Consider the following 20,392-nt stretch of genomic DNA (forward strand, 5'->3'; position numbering starts at 1 on the left):
GAATCACATATGGTACGAATTTCAATAATATCCAATATTTTCTGGAATGTGATTGATTTTTATATCTTGGTCCTTTAGGTGGCTGATGAAATGAGCATTACTATGGAGAACCTGAAGGGATCCGAGCATGAAGAGCCCCATATTACCCATGCTATTGGGGAGACGCTATTTGAGCTCTACATCACCCTCAATGAACTGAGGCGCTTCAGAGATTACTTGCCGCTAAAGTAAGAGAACCTCAGATCTGCGTCCTCTTCGCCGGGTCATATAGCTGCCAAATGATGGGATCAGTGTCACACATCGATACATAGTTTGCATTATGATGTGTTCAGTTAACAGGTGGACTTGGTTGACTGTTTTCCGATGTGTAAAGAGGCCTTAGAGGGAATCTCCATCACCAAATTTTTGCTATCCCATCTGAGAGCAGCATGAGATAGGGGCAGAGACCCTGATTCCAATCATGTATCACTTACTGGGCTGCTTGCTGCAGTCTGCTGCAGATCTCTGAATGCTGAGCTGTGCATAACCCCGCTCACACCACTGATTGGCTGCTTTCTGTGTACACTGTGCATAGGCAGAAAGCTGCCAATCAATGATGGGTGAGGGGCTATACAGAGTTCATGAATATGAAGGACTACATAGCAGCAGGTGCTCTACTCCTATAGTGATGGTCCAAAACTAAAATGGAGATTTAGGATTAAAATCAATCTATTTAATGTCATAATAAATAATTGATTTTGTTAAAACTACAACAAGCAGCCAAGTAAGTGACACCTCGCTGGAATCAGGGTCTCTGTCTATATTATGCTGCCCTCAGAATAGGAGGCACAAATCTGGTGACAGATTCCCTTAAAGTCTTTAGACACTTTTCTGTCACTTCTAAAAAATAAAAAATAAATCAAGTTATCCACTACCCAAAGGATAGGAAATAACTTGCTGGTCCCGGGAGATCAGACCTCTTGGAGGACCCCCAGCTACTCAGAGTTCAAGATCTGCAGACCCGTCCTAAATGGAGCAGTGGTGGACCTGTCCGATGTCTGCTCTCTTCATTGTTTATGGGACTGCCGAGTACCGCACTGTATTTCCAACACACCCATTGACCATGAATGAAGCTGAGTCCAAGCCCGTGCCCCTCTGCCCCATTCGGGATGGGGCGGCAGACCTCCTTCCTTGCGTTTCCAGCATCGTTGAGAGTCCCAGTGGTCGGGCCCCGAGCGATCAGCAAGTTATCCTTTATCCTGCCATAAATTTCCCCAACTAGAACACTCTCTACTTGGTAAATATTAGTTCAGGTCATAATATCCAGCTATAACCATCGCCCTTTGTTTCCACAGAGACAATAAATCACTGGCCCTCACAGGATTTCACGAGCTGTTTAAAGTGTCCATTCACACATGGCTGCAAACCGTGCATGAAAAGACCTGTGAGCGGATACAGCGAGCGGTGGAAGGAGATAAGGTGACATGTAGCATATAATACTAGCACGGCATTCCCAAAGAAGTGAAGTCAAACCTGCACACAACCTCTTCATTCATTCACGGGACCTTGGATCGGAGAGAGTCTCCGTGGTCGGCGACTCGAGCATTTTTTTTCGAGCATTACCAAAATACTCAATTAGGATACGAGCATGCTAAGATAACGCCTTATCCAAGCACGCTCGCTCATCACTATGCTTCAGTTTTTATAGCGGCAATTTGCATTATAGCTTGCCATGAAAATTAGCCCAATTACAAAAAAACAAACATTTTCATTGAGTTTCAGCCCATAATTTCAGTGATCTTCTCATTAGCTCAAGAGAAAGTATTAACAAGGACAAGGTAGCTGATTTCTTTCCATGATGTTGACTGGTTCCTTTAAAAGCGAACTGGTGCTTGAAATAATCCATGGTTACTGCTAAGGAAACGTACACAGTGATTGCTACTTTGCATTAATTGGGCTTTACAGATAAGGACTTTGGTGCTTGTAAAATTGCCCCTAAATCAACCATTTATCGAATCATCAAGAACGTCTAAGACAGAGATTCAGTTGCTGTGAAGAAGACTTCAGGGTTCCCAAGAAAGTTCAGCAAGTGCCAGGACTGACTCCTAAAGAGGATTTACCTATGAGATCAGTTCAACACCACTGCAGAGCTTGATCAGAAATGGCAGCAGGCGAGTGTCAGTGCATCTGCACAAAGTGAGGCCAAGGCTTTGAGTCTTGCCTTGGTGTCCAGAAGGGCAGCAAGAAGCCAATCTTCTCTAAGAAAAACATCAAGAACAGACATTTCAAGAAGTACAGGGATCGGCCGGCAGAGGACTGGGGTAAAGTTATTTTCTCTGATGAAGCCCCCTTTTCACTGGTTGGGACATCTAGAAGAATGGTTCTCTGGAGAGGAGGTGGTGAGGGCTACCATGAATCCAACAGTAAAGCCTCCTGAGATCATTTATATGCAGGGTTTCATTCTGTCCATGGAGGGGCTCATGAAAAATTTGGCCTGAGAACATGAATAAAGAATGTATACAGTAAAAACTGGAAAGACAATAAGAGCAACAGGGTCTTTTCCGGCTTACGAAGGAGAAAGATAAAAAGAGATTTGCTCACCTGGAGGGGCTGTGACAATCACAACCCCTTAGTCAGCTTGTATGAAAAATGGCTACTGCAGATCCACCATATGATAAGGTACCAACTTGGAGGTAAAGTGGCTGTAATCCCTCACTGCCGAGGGTCCAGTGTCAGACTGAAGAACATTGGGCCCACCGGAGGATTTGATTTGATTCTGAGGGCCCACCTTTCTCCCCCTGAAGGAGAAGCCAGGGCCCACCGGAGGATTTGATTCTGAGGGTCCACCTTCCTCCCCCCACTGAAGAGCCCCTTAGCAACTGCAAGGTTTGCACTATGAACTCTTCTGAAGGAGAAGCCAGGGCCCACCGGAGGATTCTCTGGTTCTCTGGTGGGCCAGTCCAACCCTGCGAGGGTCCAATATACGATAAGAGACCAGATGAGGTTTTATTTGTCAACGCGTATCGAGGAAACCATACCTCTTCTTCAGGACAAACAACAGTGATGGGTATTTTTCATTTTTATATTTTTTATTGCATTTACGGGTTTTTCAAGTTTTTAAAATGTTATTATTATGCTTTATTTTGACAAGATAACGTGGTGTGCTGGTGACATGACCCCGGAGGACCGTTTCCTTTTTGAATATATTGTCTATTTATTCCCACATTTTTGCAAGTTGTACCCCACCATTCTGATTTGTCCTAATGATGAGGTATGATTACATCGAAACGCGTTGACAGAACTGCATCGATACTGTATGTGGTCTCTTATCGTATACTGGATCCTTGCCAGCTCGGATTTACATCCACTTTCATCTGCAAGTTTGTACCTCATGAATAAAGATTGGGATCTAATCGTTCTCCGAGAGCAATTTCTCCCAACGATCCAGGATCAGATTGGTGATGAACAACGCTAATTCCAGCATGATGGAGAACATGTCACAATGTAAAAGTGATGGCTAAGTGGCTCGGTGAACAAAACATTGAAATTTTGGGTCCGTGGCTGGAAAAATTCCCTTGAGAACCCTGATTAATCCTCAGAAAGCGGGAAGACGAACAAAAATACGGAAATTGTGATTAAACTCCAACCACGGATTAGGCAAGAATGTGCAGTCATCAGTCAGGAATGGATTTGACCCAGAAACTGATACCCAGCTGCCAGTGGGAGAAGGGCAGACATTTTGTACAATAAGGGACAACACTGTAAATATTGATTCTCTATATAAACTTGATGCATTTGTCAATAAAAGAGTAAAAACTTCTGATATGTTTCTAATTGTACTTGAATACTAAATAAACGTCCGACTAAAGATCTAAGAACACCGAAGCAGCAAACTTTGTAAAAATCAAAAATTGTCAGTCTCAAAATTTTTGACCACGACTGCATGTTCCTTGCGCATACGCCACATCTTGCTTTTAGCTGCATGAATATTTTCGATTTACCATCACTAATTTGGTTCAGAAAGTATACATTAAAGTGTGTAGGATTAGAAGTTTTAAAATGAGCAAATTCCTTATGATCTCGGGGCTCCCTGGGATGCGGCACTTTTATTTAAAAATTTGTTAGCATTTGACCACTTCTGTAATTATTCTGCATTTTTGTAGTCTCATATTGTTCCTCCGATCTTATTTGCTGGTACTCATCTTGTATTTGCTGCAGTTTCCTTGTTATTTCTCCTCTTTTCTGTATATTTTCACAGCTCGAGTACGTGGACTCTCTTTCTAAGCACAGCGGCTCCGCGGTGGACGTCACTTTGTGCTTCTCACAAATCCGAGAGTTCTGGGCACAGCTCGCCTGGCCGGACTCCTCCGAGGCCTTCGTCTTTTTGACTCAGCTTTCTGATGTAAGAAGCACGGTCATCATTTACTTATGGTGGTCACTGAAGTACCCATAAAATACAAAAAAAGTTAATATTCCTAAAAAAAGACAAAAAAAAAAATAAAACAAAGTATTCCATGCATTAATTTTTCTTACTGCAAGTCAATTTAAAGGGAACTTGTCACCTCCAAAAATTGTCGGGGAGTGAACGGTGACCGTAACACCTCCCCTATGAATAAAAGATGGCGGCTGCAAGGAGAATAAAACTTTATTTTCTCCCTGTAGCCGCTGCTCCAGTACAGAATATAAATGTTATTTACCAGTATATTTCCAGGTGAATTGTGGTTTTGGACATGTCCGTTTCCCTTTAAGTTGCTGATCGGCTCTGGATTTTGTTTTTGCAAATATTCCACATTGATTTCAATTCTATTGATACCAGATTTGGCTACAAATTCGCACTGAAATTTTTCATGTGTCCTTGTGGTTTCTACCAGATTTTCCATGGAAATGACCTGCAGCATTTCCGTTCCCTACTAAACCTAAAAGTAAAAAATACTGACAACATGTCAGCTCTAAAATTAAATGTAACCTCCAGCAATTCCTCATGCAGGGCAGAGTTACCATATAGATCTTGTAAGTTTATTTCTAATATTATATGTAACTGATAATATCTATGTAATTGTGTTTTTTATGTTTTAGGATATGTGCAAAGCAGCAATATATTATTCAGAAGCAATTAAACGTAAAGTTGATAAAAGTCACCAGTCGGCAGGGCAGACTATTGTTACAGAGCAGGTAAGTGAATGGTTAAGTTAGAGGGAATCTGTCAACAGATTTTTGCCATCTAATCTGAGAGCAGTGTAATGTTGAAACAGACACCCTGATTCCAGTGATGTCACTTACTGGGCTGCTCTCTGTAGTTTCTATACAATCACAGGTTTATCAGGAGGAGATTATCACTAGAGGACTAGTAAATCTTCTGCCATGTATTCATGCCATATTCTTGAGTTCTGTATAACCTCGCCCCCAACTCTGATTGGCAGCTTTCTGCCTATGTACAGGACACACAAAGCTGCCAATCAGTGGTGTGGGCGGGGTTATACAGAGCTCAGCATTCAGAGAACTGCTAGATCTGCAGATTTTATCAAACTGATTTTATCAAAAGTGCAGCAAGCAGGCCAGTAAGCGATGCATTGCTGGAATCAGGGTCTCCGCCCCTACATTATGCTACTCTCAGATGGGGTGGAATAAACCTGGTGACAGATTCCCTTTAGATATTAAATGGTTTGTCCACTTTGAACAATCCCACATGAAGAAAAACTGATCACAGGTTGTTCTGCTCTTAGAGCCCATGGCAATCAAATATTATCTGTGGGGGGACGTGTACCATGTATTGAACTTGCCAGCAGCACCACTACAAATGTGGGGTTGCACAGTTCTGCTCTGCTGTCCCTGTATGGCATAGAAGTCCTAGGTCACGGATGGGGAACCTCTGGCCCGTGAGCCATTTACGGACCGCAATGATTTTTGATGGTCACCGGCCTTTTAATTTCTTCTTGCTATGTGAGCATGCAAACGCAGTGCTCATTATTGAACGCTGAGGCGCATGTAATGCGAGATTACGTACTTTGTGGGCGGAGTTAGTGCGCAATTTGTACGGCCCCCGAAGGACCGCTTAAATAAACAAATGGCCTTTGTAAGATAGAAGGTTCCCCACCCTTGTTCTAGCGCCTCCAGAGCTAAAGACACTTCTTGTATCCCCTTTTAAAAGCCATACAACAATCATCCATGGACCTCCAGTATTGTCAAACCCTCTTCTTAGGGTGGGCCGGTCTCCTTTAAGATAGCTTGATCACAGCTGGTGATATTGCTGGAGGCCTCCTCCATATGGGGATAGGGGATACCTTGCTGATCGTTGGGTCCCTGTCCTAAATGAAGTGGAGGTGCATATGCTCCCTTCATGCTCAATGGACTGACGGAGAATTTATTTTACTTACATGTATAGCGCCATTAGTTTCCACAGCGCTTTACAGGCAGTATCATCACTGTCCCCATTGGGGCTCACAATCTACATTCCCTATCAGTATGTCTTTGGAGTGTGGGAGGAAACCCACGGAAACACCGGGAGAAGATACAATCTCATTGCAGAAAATGTCCTTTGAGCTCAAGACTCCAGCGCTGCAAGGCTACAGTGCTAACCACTGAGCCACCATACAGTGCTAACCACTGAGCCACCATACAGTGCTAACCACTGAGCCACCGTACAGTGCTATCCACTGAGCCACCGTACAGTGCTAACCACTGAGCCACCGTACAGTACTAACCATTGAGCCACCATGCTGCCCTAGCTTTCCTGTTTTCAAGGTTTAAAGCCCCGATCTCTTTATTGGTGATGGGGGTCCCAGTAGATGGACCTCCAGTGATCAGCATGTTAACCCCTATCCCATGGATAGAAAATAACTTGTATTTTTGGGAATAATCCTTTAAGAGCCATCCACAAATCAGATGAAAATCCAACATGTCTGTATTTATTTGCAAAAAAATGGATATGTGAACACGAATATAGTCCAAAATGGACCGAACAAGTATGAGAATGTCAGAGGGGTAAGGCTAGGTTCACATTGCGTTAGGGCAATCCGTTTAGCGCTAGCGGATTGCGCTAACGCAATGTTTATTTAGGGGCCGCGTTCAGGGGTCGCGTTAACGTCCCCGCTCTCGCAGATCCCCGATCTGCGAGAGCGGGGAACGGACCTCGGGCGCGCCGCGGACGCTGCAAGCAGCGTCCGAGGCGCGTCACAGAAGAACGGCACATCACTAGCGCGAGCCGAAAAAGGCACGCGCTAGTGATGCGCTGCAGGCGAAATTTACATTGCTGTCAATGGGTGCGCTAACGGACCCGTTGCACGGCGTTAATTGCGACATTTTCGCCGTGCAACGCTGTCCGATAGCGATCAACCACTAACGCAATGTGAACCTAGCCTAAAAGGGGGCTTCCATTGATCCCAATTATGGCACCTATAGGAGACGCTCCAGCCTTGCTTCATCAAGGAGGCCCCATATGGCGACACACGGAGCTCATCAGGACACGTACTTGATCTCTTAGCTAATCAGGGATAATTCTGAGCAGAGAACCCCAACTTTCATCTATGAGAAGGTCACTGTGTAGGGGAAATTTTAAGCAAAGTCTGATTACCGATTTCCTTCTCCAGCTTTGCATCATCCTGAATAACATCGAGCTCGTGCGCAAGTTTATGGGCAACGTCCTGAAAGATCTAGATTGGAAGTCTGTGGAGACAGCAGTGGAGCAAACGAGTGGAAGTGATGGGAAGCAGCAGGTGCAGAAAGCCCTGAGCACCCAGCTCCAGAACATCGATGTAGACATGCAGAGAGAGGCCAAGAACATGATCTCACATCTAACAGAGAAGGTAACGTGGCTCCTGTATAGAAATCATGTCATCTAACAGCTGGCCAGATCCAGAGGAGGCCTCACTCCTACAATGGGGTCTTCTGCAAGCCTGGGGCTACCTAAAATCATGAACCCAGGAGCCGTCACTGTAAACAGGTGCTTGTAACGCAACAGCGAAAAGAATGAGGACTCGGTAATAACCAACAGATGTTTATTTGCTTAACACGGATATATGTGAGGTCTACAGACAATAGCATAGGGTAGCGCCAACAATGGAAATACAATGAGAATACAGGAATTTGCCTACACTGATTATTAACAGGATTCTATTCACCTGCTATGGTTCTATCGTTACAAGTGAACGACTATTATCGTCAGCGGTGTCTTGGACCTAATACCTCGACCCGAAGTGTGTCACAGTACTATTGGGCCGGTCACCATCCTCACCCTCTCTTCTCTAGGCCAATATGAATCGTTGTACTGGCCCTAACGGAAGTCTACAATACTACACCGTTAGGCTGCAAGTCCCTTATCAGTCACTTTGCACACGCATTGCGCTTCCCGCTGTAGTCCCCTGAAGCACAGCCCAACCCTCCCACACCAACATCCCTCTCCTGCGGCCTAGTCGTCTGCCTCTGCCCTCGCTCTGCGAACTTGGCTCCGGTCTGGTTACTTGGGTTTTTCACTCGGATCTGGTTACTCTGTTCTGGTCACCCATAATGGTGGCTATAATCCAACTCCACTACACCGTACCCCCGTCCTGCTACAGGTCCAGGCACTGACTCTTCCCCTTCTCTGCCCTCCGGACCTTTTATTATTAATAACAGCGTCCCATCTGTCACCTGACCTGGTGTCTTCTCCAATCTCTTTCCCTCAGGAACCACGTACTTCGTCCTTCAGTTCCTTCTCTGGTCCTACATCATTTGACTACTACGTGGCGGCACTTACTTGCCGCCAACACTCTATTAGGCCTCAAACTGTGGAAATTTTTAATTTATTCATCTCCTTACACAGCAACAGCTGTGGCGTGTGATTGTGCCAGGATGACCAAACACAATGGTCTGGTAAACATGCTGCAAGCAAATAAACTTCTATGGGATGAAGAAATCTGGATTTTGCCTTTCTAACTTTTGCTACTTACACACAACTCTATTTTCAATCCGAGTGCTGTTCCTGAAAAAACAAACAGCACTCGGACCAATGCTATTCATTAGGACTGTTCAGACGACCATTTTTTCCACACAGACCGAATGTCGTCATCGAAAAATTCTTCCATATGTTGTGCACCAAAAATATCAGATCATCAACCGTATAGCATCCAATACGTTGCGATTCTTTACCATAGGAAACTGTATTTGATCTTGTAAATTTTAATAACTGAAATAGATGCAAAAATCAGCCGTTTTTCAATGCGGAAAAATTGGATGATTTTTGTTTTTAGACGCTCGTGTGAACTTCGCCTAAGGAAAACCTGTCACTAGCTTGGTGGAGACTAAACTACCAGCACACAGTATGTGGGTAGGGTTCAGCATTTCCAGCATGTCCATGTCAAAACAGTCATTTTAGTATGAGGAACCAGTTGTTCCTGGTGTCGGCGGCAGCCGGAACTGCTCCGTTAGTAGCTTCACAGCACAGCCCCTTCGACCGTACAGTAACTGCGGCTGGGTACTGGTATCTGCCCCCTATTCAAATCATTTGGGGGGTGCATGTGCAGTACCTGCCGCGGCCACTATACAGTCAGTGGAGCTGTGCAGCTCGGTAACTGAACAATTCCTGCTGCCGCCGACACTAGGAGCGGCTGATCGGCGGAGGTGTCGGTTGTCGCATCCCCACTGATCAGACATTGATGACCTATCCTAAGGATAGGCTATCAATGCTAACATCCAAGACAACCCCTTTAACTCTTAAGGCCCCAATATACATTAATCTAAAGTTGGCTGAATCCACCACTATGGCCGGTATGACAGCCTAATATGTATGGGGGCCTCCTGGTTTACTTGTAAATCCACCGAGGGTGGTAGCCATGGACGAGCTGCTGCTCCATAACACCCTGGCACTTTACAGGAAAATTGAGTTCCAAAGATAATTTACGAGATTTCCGTTCAAACATGGGGCCTTTACTGAACTTGATAAGGGTTATGTACAAGGGATACACAGTCATAAGCCCGTTCCCTTCACCGTAAGAAGCCTTTTCACACACATCATTTCCTACTGTGTCCTTCCTCTGTAGGTTACTCCAGGACCCTGCAGCTTATCCGTTTCGCCCTATGTCACCACAACCCAGCTTCTATGCCACCGTCCTGATCAGCGAGTCTCTCCACTCGCTCAGCGGCTCCGCGTCCTATCACTATGGACGCCCTAGATCTACCGCTCAGGACCCCCACTATTCCGACAATCTCAGACCGGTTCAGGTCCATTATATTCGGCACTAGCAAGCTCTCGGATTTCTCTTGACTCGGTGTCTTGTCAGATAACGCCTCTTAGAAAGTCACTCCGCCTTGTCAGTACTCCTCTTCAGGATCCCCTATTAATACGTCTCTTTATGCTGTGGATCACCCCTTGGCAGCACCGCACACTTTTTACTCTCTAAACTCTATCTGATTATCAGGAAGTAGTCTGCTTTCTCTGGCACTAACCTTTCCCAATGCGGGCTTGTCCCAACTCTTAACTCTCACTTACCCTGCTGTCTGTTGCTGGGCAGAACTTCCCTACAAAACACTATCTTACAGTCAACTATGTGATAACACTATGCATTACTAATCCTACACTGTACACTTACACATTACTACACATTACTTATCTTACATTGTGGAGGATCTGTGCTGCACACTATCTATAGTATACTAACAGTACTTGTCACACTCTATACATTATACAGTAACATATAACAATATTTGTGCCCCAACATTTGAATCCTTATTGGATGGAGATATTAATCCTTACCCCTGATCTGCTTGGGAATGGTAACTTTGGGGTCATTTGCGTAATCATCAGCACTTTATGGGGTCCTAGTGCAGAAATTACTTTATATACTGTATAGAGTGAAATAACGTTTCTCCTGTGTCTGCAGATGATCGGAGATATAAAGAAATACATCCAGCACATAAGCTTGTCACCGGACTCTATCCAGAATGATGAGGTGGGTATCAATGATGAGGAGTCTAATGTCTGACAGCGACATAGGATGAAAGGAAGATAAATATTTGATAAAAAAGGAAACCATCAGTAAGGTGGAGTGATAATACTGTATATTATCACATCCCCAATGTAGGGGATATGGCGCTGGATATCCACTGTCCCTTCAAACCCACCAATCTAAAATGAATAAAGTCCCCAGTTACCCCTTTAACTAAACTCCTCATCAGACATGTCACGTTGTGGTCCTGGTCTCACCCAATAGTTCCTATCCATGAAGGAACATGGTAACAATCTGCAGCTTTATGAGACTAACCATAACTGGTGCTTTAAAGAGGATCTGTCATTTTTGCTCTTATTTTATTCCCACAGCTCCTGAGCATTCTGTTTTTGGTTTGTTTTTTAAAGCTGCCATATGGTAGCAGAGATATGGACTTTTCAATTTAGTGCTAATTTTTATGGTTTTTACCAAGAGGCATTGTCTACAGGGTTATAATAGACAACAGCCTAAATGCACGCCCCAGAGAATCCTGTGAGCTACGCCCTCTTGTAAAGATCCTAAAAATTAGCAATAAAAGGGCAATATCTCTGGATGGCATATTTACAGCTCAGGGCCCTGTCTCCTCTGTGTCACAGCTCAGGGCCCCACCTCCTGTCACAGCTCAGGGCCCCGCCTCCAGGGTCACAGCTCAGGGCCCCGCCTCCAGTGTCACAGCTCAGGGCCCCGCCTCCAGGGTCACAGCTCAGGCCCCCACCTCTGCAGTGTCACAGCTCAGGGCCCCGCCTCCTCAGTGTCATAGTTCAGGGCCCCGCCTCCAGTGTCACAGCTCAGGGCCCCACCTCTGCAGTGTCACAGCTCAGGGCCCCGCCTCCAGTGTCACAGCTCAGGGCCCCGCCTCCAGTGTCACAGCTCAGGCCCCCACCTCTGCAGTGTCACAGCTCAGGGCCCCGCCTCCTCAGTGTCATAGTTCAGGGTCCCACCTCCTCTGTGTCACAGCTCAGGACCCCACCTCCTCTGTATCACAGCTCAGGGCCCCGCCTCCTCTATGTCACAGCTCAGGGCCCCGCCTCCTCTGTGTCACAGCTCAGGGCCCCACCTCCTCTGTGTCACAGCTCACGGCCCCGCCTCCTCTATGTCACAGCTCAGGGCCCCGCCTCCTCTGTGTCACAGCTCAGGGCCCCACCTCCTCTGTGTCACAGCTCACGGCCCCGCCTCCTCAGTGTCATAGTTCAGGGTCCCACCTCCTCTGTGTCACAGCTCAGGACCCCACCTCCTCTGTATCACAGCTCAGGGCCCCGCCTCCTCTATGTCACAGCTCAGGGCCCCGCCTCCTCTGTGTCACAGCTCAGGGCCCCACCTCCTCTGTGTCACAGCTCACGGCCCCGCCTCCTCAGTGTCATAGTTCAGGGTCTCACATCCTCTGTGTCACAGCTCAGGACCCCACTGTTATGGAACCCCCCAGCACCCAGAATATGTTGTGCAGTTATATGTATGTATAATAGGTTCCATGTGAGATGCATGTCCCTAATGCATCAGCCCACAGGTTGCGCCCCTGGGCAGAGGGGACAAGATATCCCCCTTCTGACCTCCCCCACCTTTGTAATTCCCACAGTAAATATCCGCAGGCTCCGGCCCCCTGCGGCTATTGTAATGTATGTCTGGCCTGCCGCTTTTCAATTGGCCTGCCCTCTGTATCTGTGATATATTCTGTGTCCTGTGAGTAAAGTGTTGTCACACTGCAAGTACGTGGAGAAGCAGTGATCTTTTACATGCGCCCATGTAACCAAGCAATTCCAGCCAGCGTCCTTCATTCAGACTCCAGCCAAAGCAGAGTGGACCTCCTGAAACACGGGGTGGTACTGAAAGAGGTACTCCAGCACGGTAGACCCCGTTACACCCACCTCCTCTGTGTCACAGCTCATGGCCCCGCCTCCTCAGTGTCATAGTTCAGGGTCCCACCTCCTCTGTGTCACAGCTCAGGACCCCACCTCCTCTGTGTCACAGCTCAGGACCCCACCTCCTGTGTCACAGCTCACGGCCCCACCTCCTCTGTGTCACAGCTCACGGCCCCACCTCCTCTGTGTCACAGCTCACGGCCCCGCCTCCACAGTGTCACAGCTCGGTGCCCCGCCTCCGCAGTGTCATAGTTCACGGCCCCGCCTCCGCAGTGTCAAAGCTCAGGGCCCCGCCTCCGCACTGTCACAGCTCAGGGCCCCGCCTCCGCATTGTCACAGCTCAGGGCCCCGCCTCCGCATTGTCACAGCTCAGGGCCCCGCCTCCGCAGTGTCACAGCTCAGGGCCCCACCTCCGCAGTGTCACAGCTCAGGGCCCCGCCTCTGCAGTGTCACAGCTCAGGGCCCCGCCTCCACAGTGTCACAGCTCAGGGCCCCGCCTACACAGTGTCACAGCTCGGGGCCCCGCCTCCGCAGTGTCATAGTTCACGGCCCCGCCTCCGCAGTGTCACAGCTCAGGGCCCCGCCTCCGCAGTGTCACAGCTCAGGGCCCCGCCTCCGCAGTGTCACAGCTCAGGGCCCCGCCTCCGCAGTGTCACAGCTCAGGGCCCCGCCTCCGCAGTGTCACAGCTCGGGGCCCCGCTTCCGCAGTGTCATAGTTCACGGCCCCGCCTCTGCAGTGTCACAGCTCAGGGCCCCGCCTCCACAGTGTCACAGCTCGGGGCCCCGCCTCCGCAGTGTCACAGCTCAGAGTCATGGCTTCTTGGCGTCACAGCTCAGGGCCCCGCCTCCACAGTGTCACAGCTCAGGGCCCCGCCTCCACAGTGTCACAGCTCGGGGCCCCGCCTCCGCAGTGTCACAGCTCAGAGTCATGGCTTCTTGGCGTCACAGCTCAGGGCCCCGCCTCCGCATTGTCACAGCTCAGGGCCCCGCCTCCGCAGTGTCACAGCTCAGGGCCCCACCTCCGCAGTGTCACAGCTCAGGGCCCCGCCTCTGCAGTGTCACAGCTCAGGGCCCCGCCTCCACAGTGTCACAGCTCAGGGCCCCGCCTACACAGTGTCACAGCTCGGGGCCCCGCCTCCGCAGTGTCATAGTTCACGGCCCCGCCTCCGCAGTGTCACAGCTCAGGGCCCCGCCTCCGCAGTGTCACAGCTCAGGGCCCCGCCTCCGCAGTGTCACAGCTCAGGGCCCCGCCTCCGCAGTGTCACAGCTCAGGGCCCCGCCTCCGCAGTGTCACAGCTCAGGGCCCCGCCTCCGCAGTGTCACAGCTCAGGGCCCCGCCTCCGCAGTGTCACAGCTCAGGGCCCCGCCTCCGCAGTGTCACAGCTCAGGGCCCCGCCTCCGCAGTGTCACAGCTCGGGGCCCCGCTTCCGCAGTGTCATAGTTCACGGCCCCGCCTCTGCAGTGTCACAGCTCAGGGCCCCGCCTCCACAGTGTCACAGCTCGGGGCCCCGCCTCCGCAGTGTCACAGCTCAGAGTCATGGCTTCTTGGCGTCACAGCTCAGGGCTCCTTTATTTTACTTTTAGAATATTCTTGACCCGTTTTTAGAATGAAGGGATGGCCAACACGCCACGTGTTTACCGTCACACCAGAGACCTCAGTGCGCCATTATAACGGGAATGTGGTCGCGTTGCAAGTGATTGATTCATCCTCTGATATGGCAGAACTGGCAGCATTGTGCGGTATTTGTAGCACCTGTCAGTGCAATCACAATCATGTTTATGGAAATGTCCACAAATATGGGAATAATTACTGCAATCATCTGAATTAATTTAGACTTTACGGCTCATCCATTGGAACATTGGTAATTTATCTGTCATTTTAATCACTGACATATGGCGTGTGCTCTGTTCCAGGCTGTGTCTCCACTAATGAAATATCTCGATGACAAATTAATTATACTGAGTGAAACCTTGGTGAAGGAGAACTTGTACAGGTAAGAGCGGAGCGTCTCAGGTGTCACCGCAATGAATCAAAGAGGTAAATATGGGGACGTGTTACCCGAAGACTCCCCCCGTGCCCTCACGCTCATCAGACATTCAGTGATTAGTGTCGTATAATGATGGATGATGGTAAAGGATTCTCATTAGATCATCCCTATCCATGAGCCTTAAAGAGGACCTGTCGCTTTCCATAAATAAATATTCTTTGTACCTGGTATAAATGCTGCTGTTCCCCTGAATCTGACGTTGTTCTTCTTTTGTTCCTGCTCCTCTCCATTCCTGAGATGTAACCCTTTCTTTCCTGTATATAAATTTTATTTTATTTTTTAGCCAACTGGGAGTGGTCCTCAAGAAAACACCCATGAATAAGAGTTGAGAACCACACCCCTTTGGCAAAAAGTACTAGATGCCTTATCTCAGGAATGGAGAGGTACAGAAACAGAAGAAAAAGAACGCCGGATGCAGCAGAACAGCGGGATTTACACCAGGTTAAAACAATATATATATTTATCGGGACCCTACATGGTGGAGTCAGTATAGGCTTGTAAAGCCCTTTTTTTAGAATGGATATTTTTAGGAACTGCCTAAAACAAATGTCAAAATACGTAAATCACAGGATAGATGATTAGTGTCGGAGAGCTGGGACCCCCACTGATCGCAAAAACTGGGGTCCTGTATCCCCAGTGGTCGACCATGCCGCAGGCTTTAGGACTCACAGAGATGGCCAAGTATAAAGTTTTGCTATGTTCGTCAGTCCCACAAAGTCAGGACGTGGGCTGGGGAAAATGTTACTGTGGGGTCTTGGATGTCACACCGCAGGAGGCTGGACTTTGGGGAATGCAGTGGGGCATATATATGGCATTGTGGTGTTACAGATAAATAGTGGGAACTGACATATTGGGTTTATTTGGCACCAGCCTTAGATGAACATCAGCATTCTGACCAAAATCCGGCTTGTCGTCAGGTTCCTAAGGCTGTGAGAAAGTAGAGAAATCACAATAAAGCCGGAAAGTGTGTGGAGGCCAGAGAGACGGAGAAAGGGGGTCTGGGCTGGGAGGAGAGCAGAAAGGTAAACCTGCAAATCAGCTGCGTGTAAAGGACAATAAGAAAGACCTCCGACCTGAAGAACAGCCACCACTGATTGTGCCACCCATGTCTGACGGATGGCTATGGAGTAAAAGCCATGAGTACATACCCATTAAGGGTACATATATCTGTCTATGCTATATATTATCTACACCATCACTGTGTGTTGGCTAAAGTGTATGACCCATCTACAGATCACTGCTCTCACCATTTCTTCATTATTCTCCCCATTGTCATTTTTGTTACAATAGGGTCCTTGAAGCGCTGTGGTGGCTCCTCCTGAAATTCATTATTGATGCTGTGGACTCCAACAGGGGAGTGTCTGTCGAGTTCTATGGACGGTTTTATTACACACTGGAGGTAAATAACGCCCTAATGCCCAGAACAAACATACGAGATAGGCCGCGTTGAGTCCTGGGCCGTATATGGACTACAATACCCAGACTGACAGGGTCATTATACCACTATTGTGATATCACGGTGTGCCTAATCTCTGTACTGTGACATCACCGTGCTTATTATCCCTGTACTGTGACATCGCTGTGTGTATTATCTCTGTACTGTGACATCGCTGTATTATCTCTGTACTGTGACATCACTGTGTATTATCCCTGTACTGTGACATCACTGTGTGTATTATCTCTGTACTGTGACATCGCTGTGTGTATTATCTCTGTACTGTGACATCACTGTGTGTATTATCCCTGTACTGGGACATCTGTGTGTATTATCTCTGTACTGTGACATCGCTGTGTGTATTATCTCTGTACTGTGACATCACTGTGTGTATTATCCCTGTACTGGGACATCACTGTGTATTATCTCTGTACTGTGACATCGCTGTGTGTATTATCTCTGTACTGTGACATCACTGTGTGTATTATCTCTGTACTGGGACATCGCTGTGTGTATTATCTCTGTACTGTGACATCGCTGTATTATCTCTGTACTGTGACATCACTATGTACAGTGGGGCAAAAAAGTATTTAGTCAGTCAGCAATAGTGCAAGTTCCACCACTTAAAAAGATGAGAGGCGTCTGTAATTTACCGTATTTTCCGGCGTATAAGACGACTGGGCGTATAAGACGACCCCCCAACTTTACCAGTTAAAATATAAAATCTTCTTAAAAGTCGGGGGTCTTCTTATACACCCTATGTCGTCTTATAGGGCCGGTGAATATGTGCCTTTTGGGGGGGGGGGGAGAGTGATCCTGATGACGAGGGGGCGTCTCACAGGAAAGTGAGTATCCCCCATTACCTTATCGTAGCGGTGCAGCGTGGGGGTCTCAGTGCTGGGAGTGGCGGCGGCGGCTGCTGTGCTCTGCTGCGGCGGCTGCTGTGCTCTGCTGCGGCGGCTCCTCTTCTGTGTGGGGCCTCTGTGCTGTGAGGTGGCGGTGGCGTATCTTTATCCAGTTGGGGCTCCTCCGGCATCTCCTTAGCCCTGGAGGCCCCGCCGCAACTCCATCGGTGCAATGCAGCGGCCATTTTCCCGGAGGCAGCTCAATAGGTGCGATGCGGTGGCCTCCGGGAAAATGGCCGCTGCTCAGATTCAGATCTCGTCCCGAAATCTCGGGACACGAGATCTGAATCTGAGCAGCGGCCATTTTCCCGGAGGCCACCACATTGCACCGATGGAGTTGCGGCGGGGCCTCCAGGGCTAAGGAGATGCCGGAGGAGCCCCAACTGGATAAAGATACGCCGCTGCCGCCGCCACCTCACAGCACAGAGGCCCCACACAGAAGAGGAGCCGCCGCACCAGAACACAGCCGCTCCCAGCACTGACACCCCCACGCTGCACCGCTAGGATAAGGTAATGGGGATTACTCACTTTCCTGTGAGACGCCCCCTCGTCATCAGGATCACTCCCCCTCCCCACCCACCATATACACCGGCGTACAAGTCGATTCCCGGCGTATAAGACGACCCCCGACTTTTAAGAAGATTTTCGGGGGTTAAAAAGTCGTCTTATACGCCGGAAAATACGGTACATCATAGGTAGACCTCAACTATGGGAGACAAACTGAGAAAAAAAAATCCAGAAAATCACATTGTCTGTTTTTTTATCATTTTATTTGCATTTTATGGTGGAAAATAAGTATTTGGTCAGAAACAAAATTTCATCTCAATACTTTGTAATATATCCTTTGTTGGCAATGACAGAGGTCAAACGTTTTCTGTAAGCCTTCACAAGGTTGCCACACACTGTTGTTGGTATTTTGGCCCATTCCTCCATGCAGATCTCCTCTACAGCAGTGATGTTTTTGGCTTTTCGCTTGGCAACACGGACTTTCAACTCCCTCCAAAGGTTTTCTATAGGGTTGAGATCTGGAGACTGGCTAGGCCACTCCAGGACCTTGAAATGCTTCTTACGAAGCCACTCCTTCGTTGCCCTGGCTGTGTGCTTTGGATCATTGTCATGTTGAAAGACCCAGCCACGTTTCATCTTCAGTGCCCTTGCTGATGGAAGGAGGTTTGCACTCAAAATCTCATGAAACATGGCCCCATTCATTCTTTCATGTACCCGGATCAGTCGTCCTGGCCCCTTTGCAGAGAAACAGCCCCAAAGCATGATGTTTCCACCACCATGCTTTACAGTAGGTATGGTGTTTGATGGATGCAACTCAGTATTCTTTTTCCTCCAAACACGACAAGTTGTGTTTCTACCAAACAGTTCCAGTTTGGTTTCATCAGACCATAGGACATTCTCCCAAAACTCCTCTGGATCATCCAAATGCTCTCTAGCAAACTTCAGACGGGCCCGGACATGTACTGGCTTAAGCAGTGGGACACGTCTGGCACTGCAGGATCTGAGTCCATGGTGGCGTAGTGTGTTACTTATGGTAGGCCTTGTTACATTGGTCCCAGCTCTCTGCAGTTCATTCACTAGGTCCCCCCGCGTGGTTCTGGGATTTTTGCTCACCGTTCTTGTGATCATTCTGACCCCACGGGGTGGGATTTTGCGTGGAGCCCCAGATCGAGGGAGATTATCAGTGGTCTTGAATGTCTTCCATTTTCTAATTATTGCTCCCACTGTTGATTTCTTCACTCCAAGCTGGTTGGCTATTGCAGATTCAGTCTTCCCAGCCTGGTGCAGGGCTACAATTTTGTTTCTGGTGTCCTTTGACAGCTCTTTGGTCTTCACCATAGTGGAGTTTGGAGTCAGACTGTTTGAGGGTGTGCACAGGTGTCTTTTTATACTGTTAACAAGTTTAAACAGGTGCCATTACTACAGGTAATGAGTGGAGGAAAGAGGAGACTCTTAAAGAAGAAGTTACAGGTCTGTGAGAGCCAGAAATCTTGATTGTTTGTTTCTGACCAAATACTTATTTTCCACCCTAATATGCAAATAAAATGATAAAAAAACAGACAATGTGATTTTCTGGATTTTTTTTGCTCAGTTTGTCTCCCATAGTTGAGGTCTACCTATGATGTAAATTACAGACGCCTCTCATCTTTTTAAGTGGTGGAACTTGCACTATTGCTGACTGACTAAATACTTTTTTGCCCCACTGTATATTATCCCTGTACTGTGACATCACTGTGTGTATTATCCCTGTACTGTGACATCACTGTGTGTATTATCCCTGTACTGTGACATCACTGTGTGTATTATCCCTGTACTGTGACATCACTGTGCGTATTATCCCTGTACTGTGACATCACTGTGTGTATTATCCCTGTACTGTGACATCACTGTGCGTATTATCCCTGTACTGTGACATCACTGTGCGTATTATCTCTGTACTGTGACATCACTGTGCGTATTATCCCTGTACTGTGATATCAGTTTATTAACCCGGTCCTGTGACAAGACAGGTATAATACACACAGTGATGTCACAGTAAAGGGTTAATAAACACAATGATGTCACTGTACTATGATAATAAACAGTGATGTCACAGTACAGGGATAATTTATATAGTGATGTCACAGTATCATAGCACAGGGATAAGACACAATGATGTCACAGAAGTGGTATAATGTATGCAATGATGTCACAGTACAGGGATAAGGCGCACTGATACCTCAATAGTGGTATAATGCACACAGTGATGTGATCGTACAGGAATAATAAGCACAATACTGTCATAGTACAGTGATAATACACACAGTGATGTTACTGTACAGGGATAACATAGTGAGGCTATGTGCACACGTCCGGAATTGCCGCGGAAATTTCTGCAACTCCCGCCGCGGGTATATCCCATGTGGAATGTGCATGCATTTTCCCGCTAAACACTAGTGTTTTGCAAGCGATCTGTAGCATCGCTTGGAAAACTGATTGACAGGTTGGTCACAATTTTCAAACACAGTGTTTGACAAGTGTGACCAACTTTTTACTATTGATGCTGCCTATGCAGCATCAATAGTAAAAAGATCTAATCTTAAAAATAATTTAAAAAATAATAAATCGTGATATTCTCACCTTCCGGCGTCCCCTGCAGCGTTCCCGCTCCTCGCGATGCTTTCGTTCCCAGTAATGCCTCGCGGCAATTAGCCCAATGACGTAG

At 47.6% G+C, this 20,392-nt stretch overlaps 1 protein-coding gene across 2 annotated transcripts in view; it reads left to right on the forward strand.

Moving 5' to 3' along the window:
* The window catches only part of BAIAP3 (BAI1 associated protein 3), a 292,957-nt gene that overhangs the window by 265,006 nt on the left and 7,559 nt on the right, over positions 1–20,392 (forward strand). For both annotated transcript variants that reach the window (XM_077274813.1, XM_077274812.1), the window contains exons 21-28: positions 79–227; positions 1,335–1,458; positions 4,238–4,381; positions 5,056–5,151; positions 7,566–7,781; positions 10,833–10,901; positions 14,708–14,787; positions 16,132–16,240. In XM_077274813.1, coding sequence (XP_077130928.1) covers positions 79–227; positions 1,335–1,458; positions 4,238–4,381; positions 5,056–5,151; positions 7,566–7,781; positions 10,833–10,901; positions 14,708–14,787; positions 16,132–16,240 — 987 coding nt within the window. The remainder of the gene's footprint in view (positions 1–78; positions 228–1,334; positions 1,459–4,237; positions 4,382–5,055; positions 5,152–7,565; positions 7,782–10,832; positions 10,902–14,707; positions 14,788–16,131; positions 16,241–20,392) is intronic.

Source organism: Ranitomeya variabilis, chromosome 7, assembly GCF_051348905.1.
Source record: "Ranitomeya variabilis isolate aRanVar5 chromosome 7, aRanVar5.hap1, whole genome shotgun sequence".
In the NCBI taxonomy this organism is placed as follows: Eukaryota; Metazoa; Chordata; class Amphibia; order Anura; family Dendrobatidae; genus Ranitomeya; species Ranitomeya variabilis.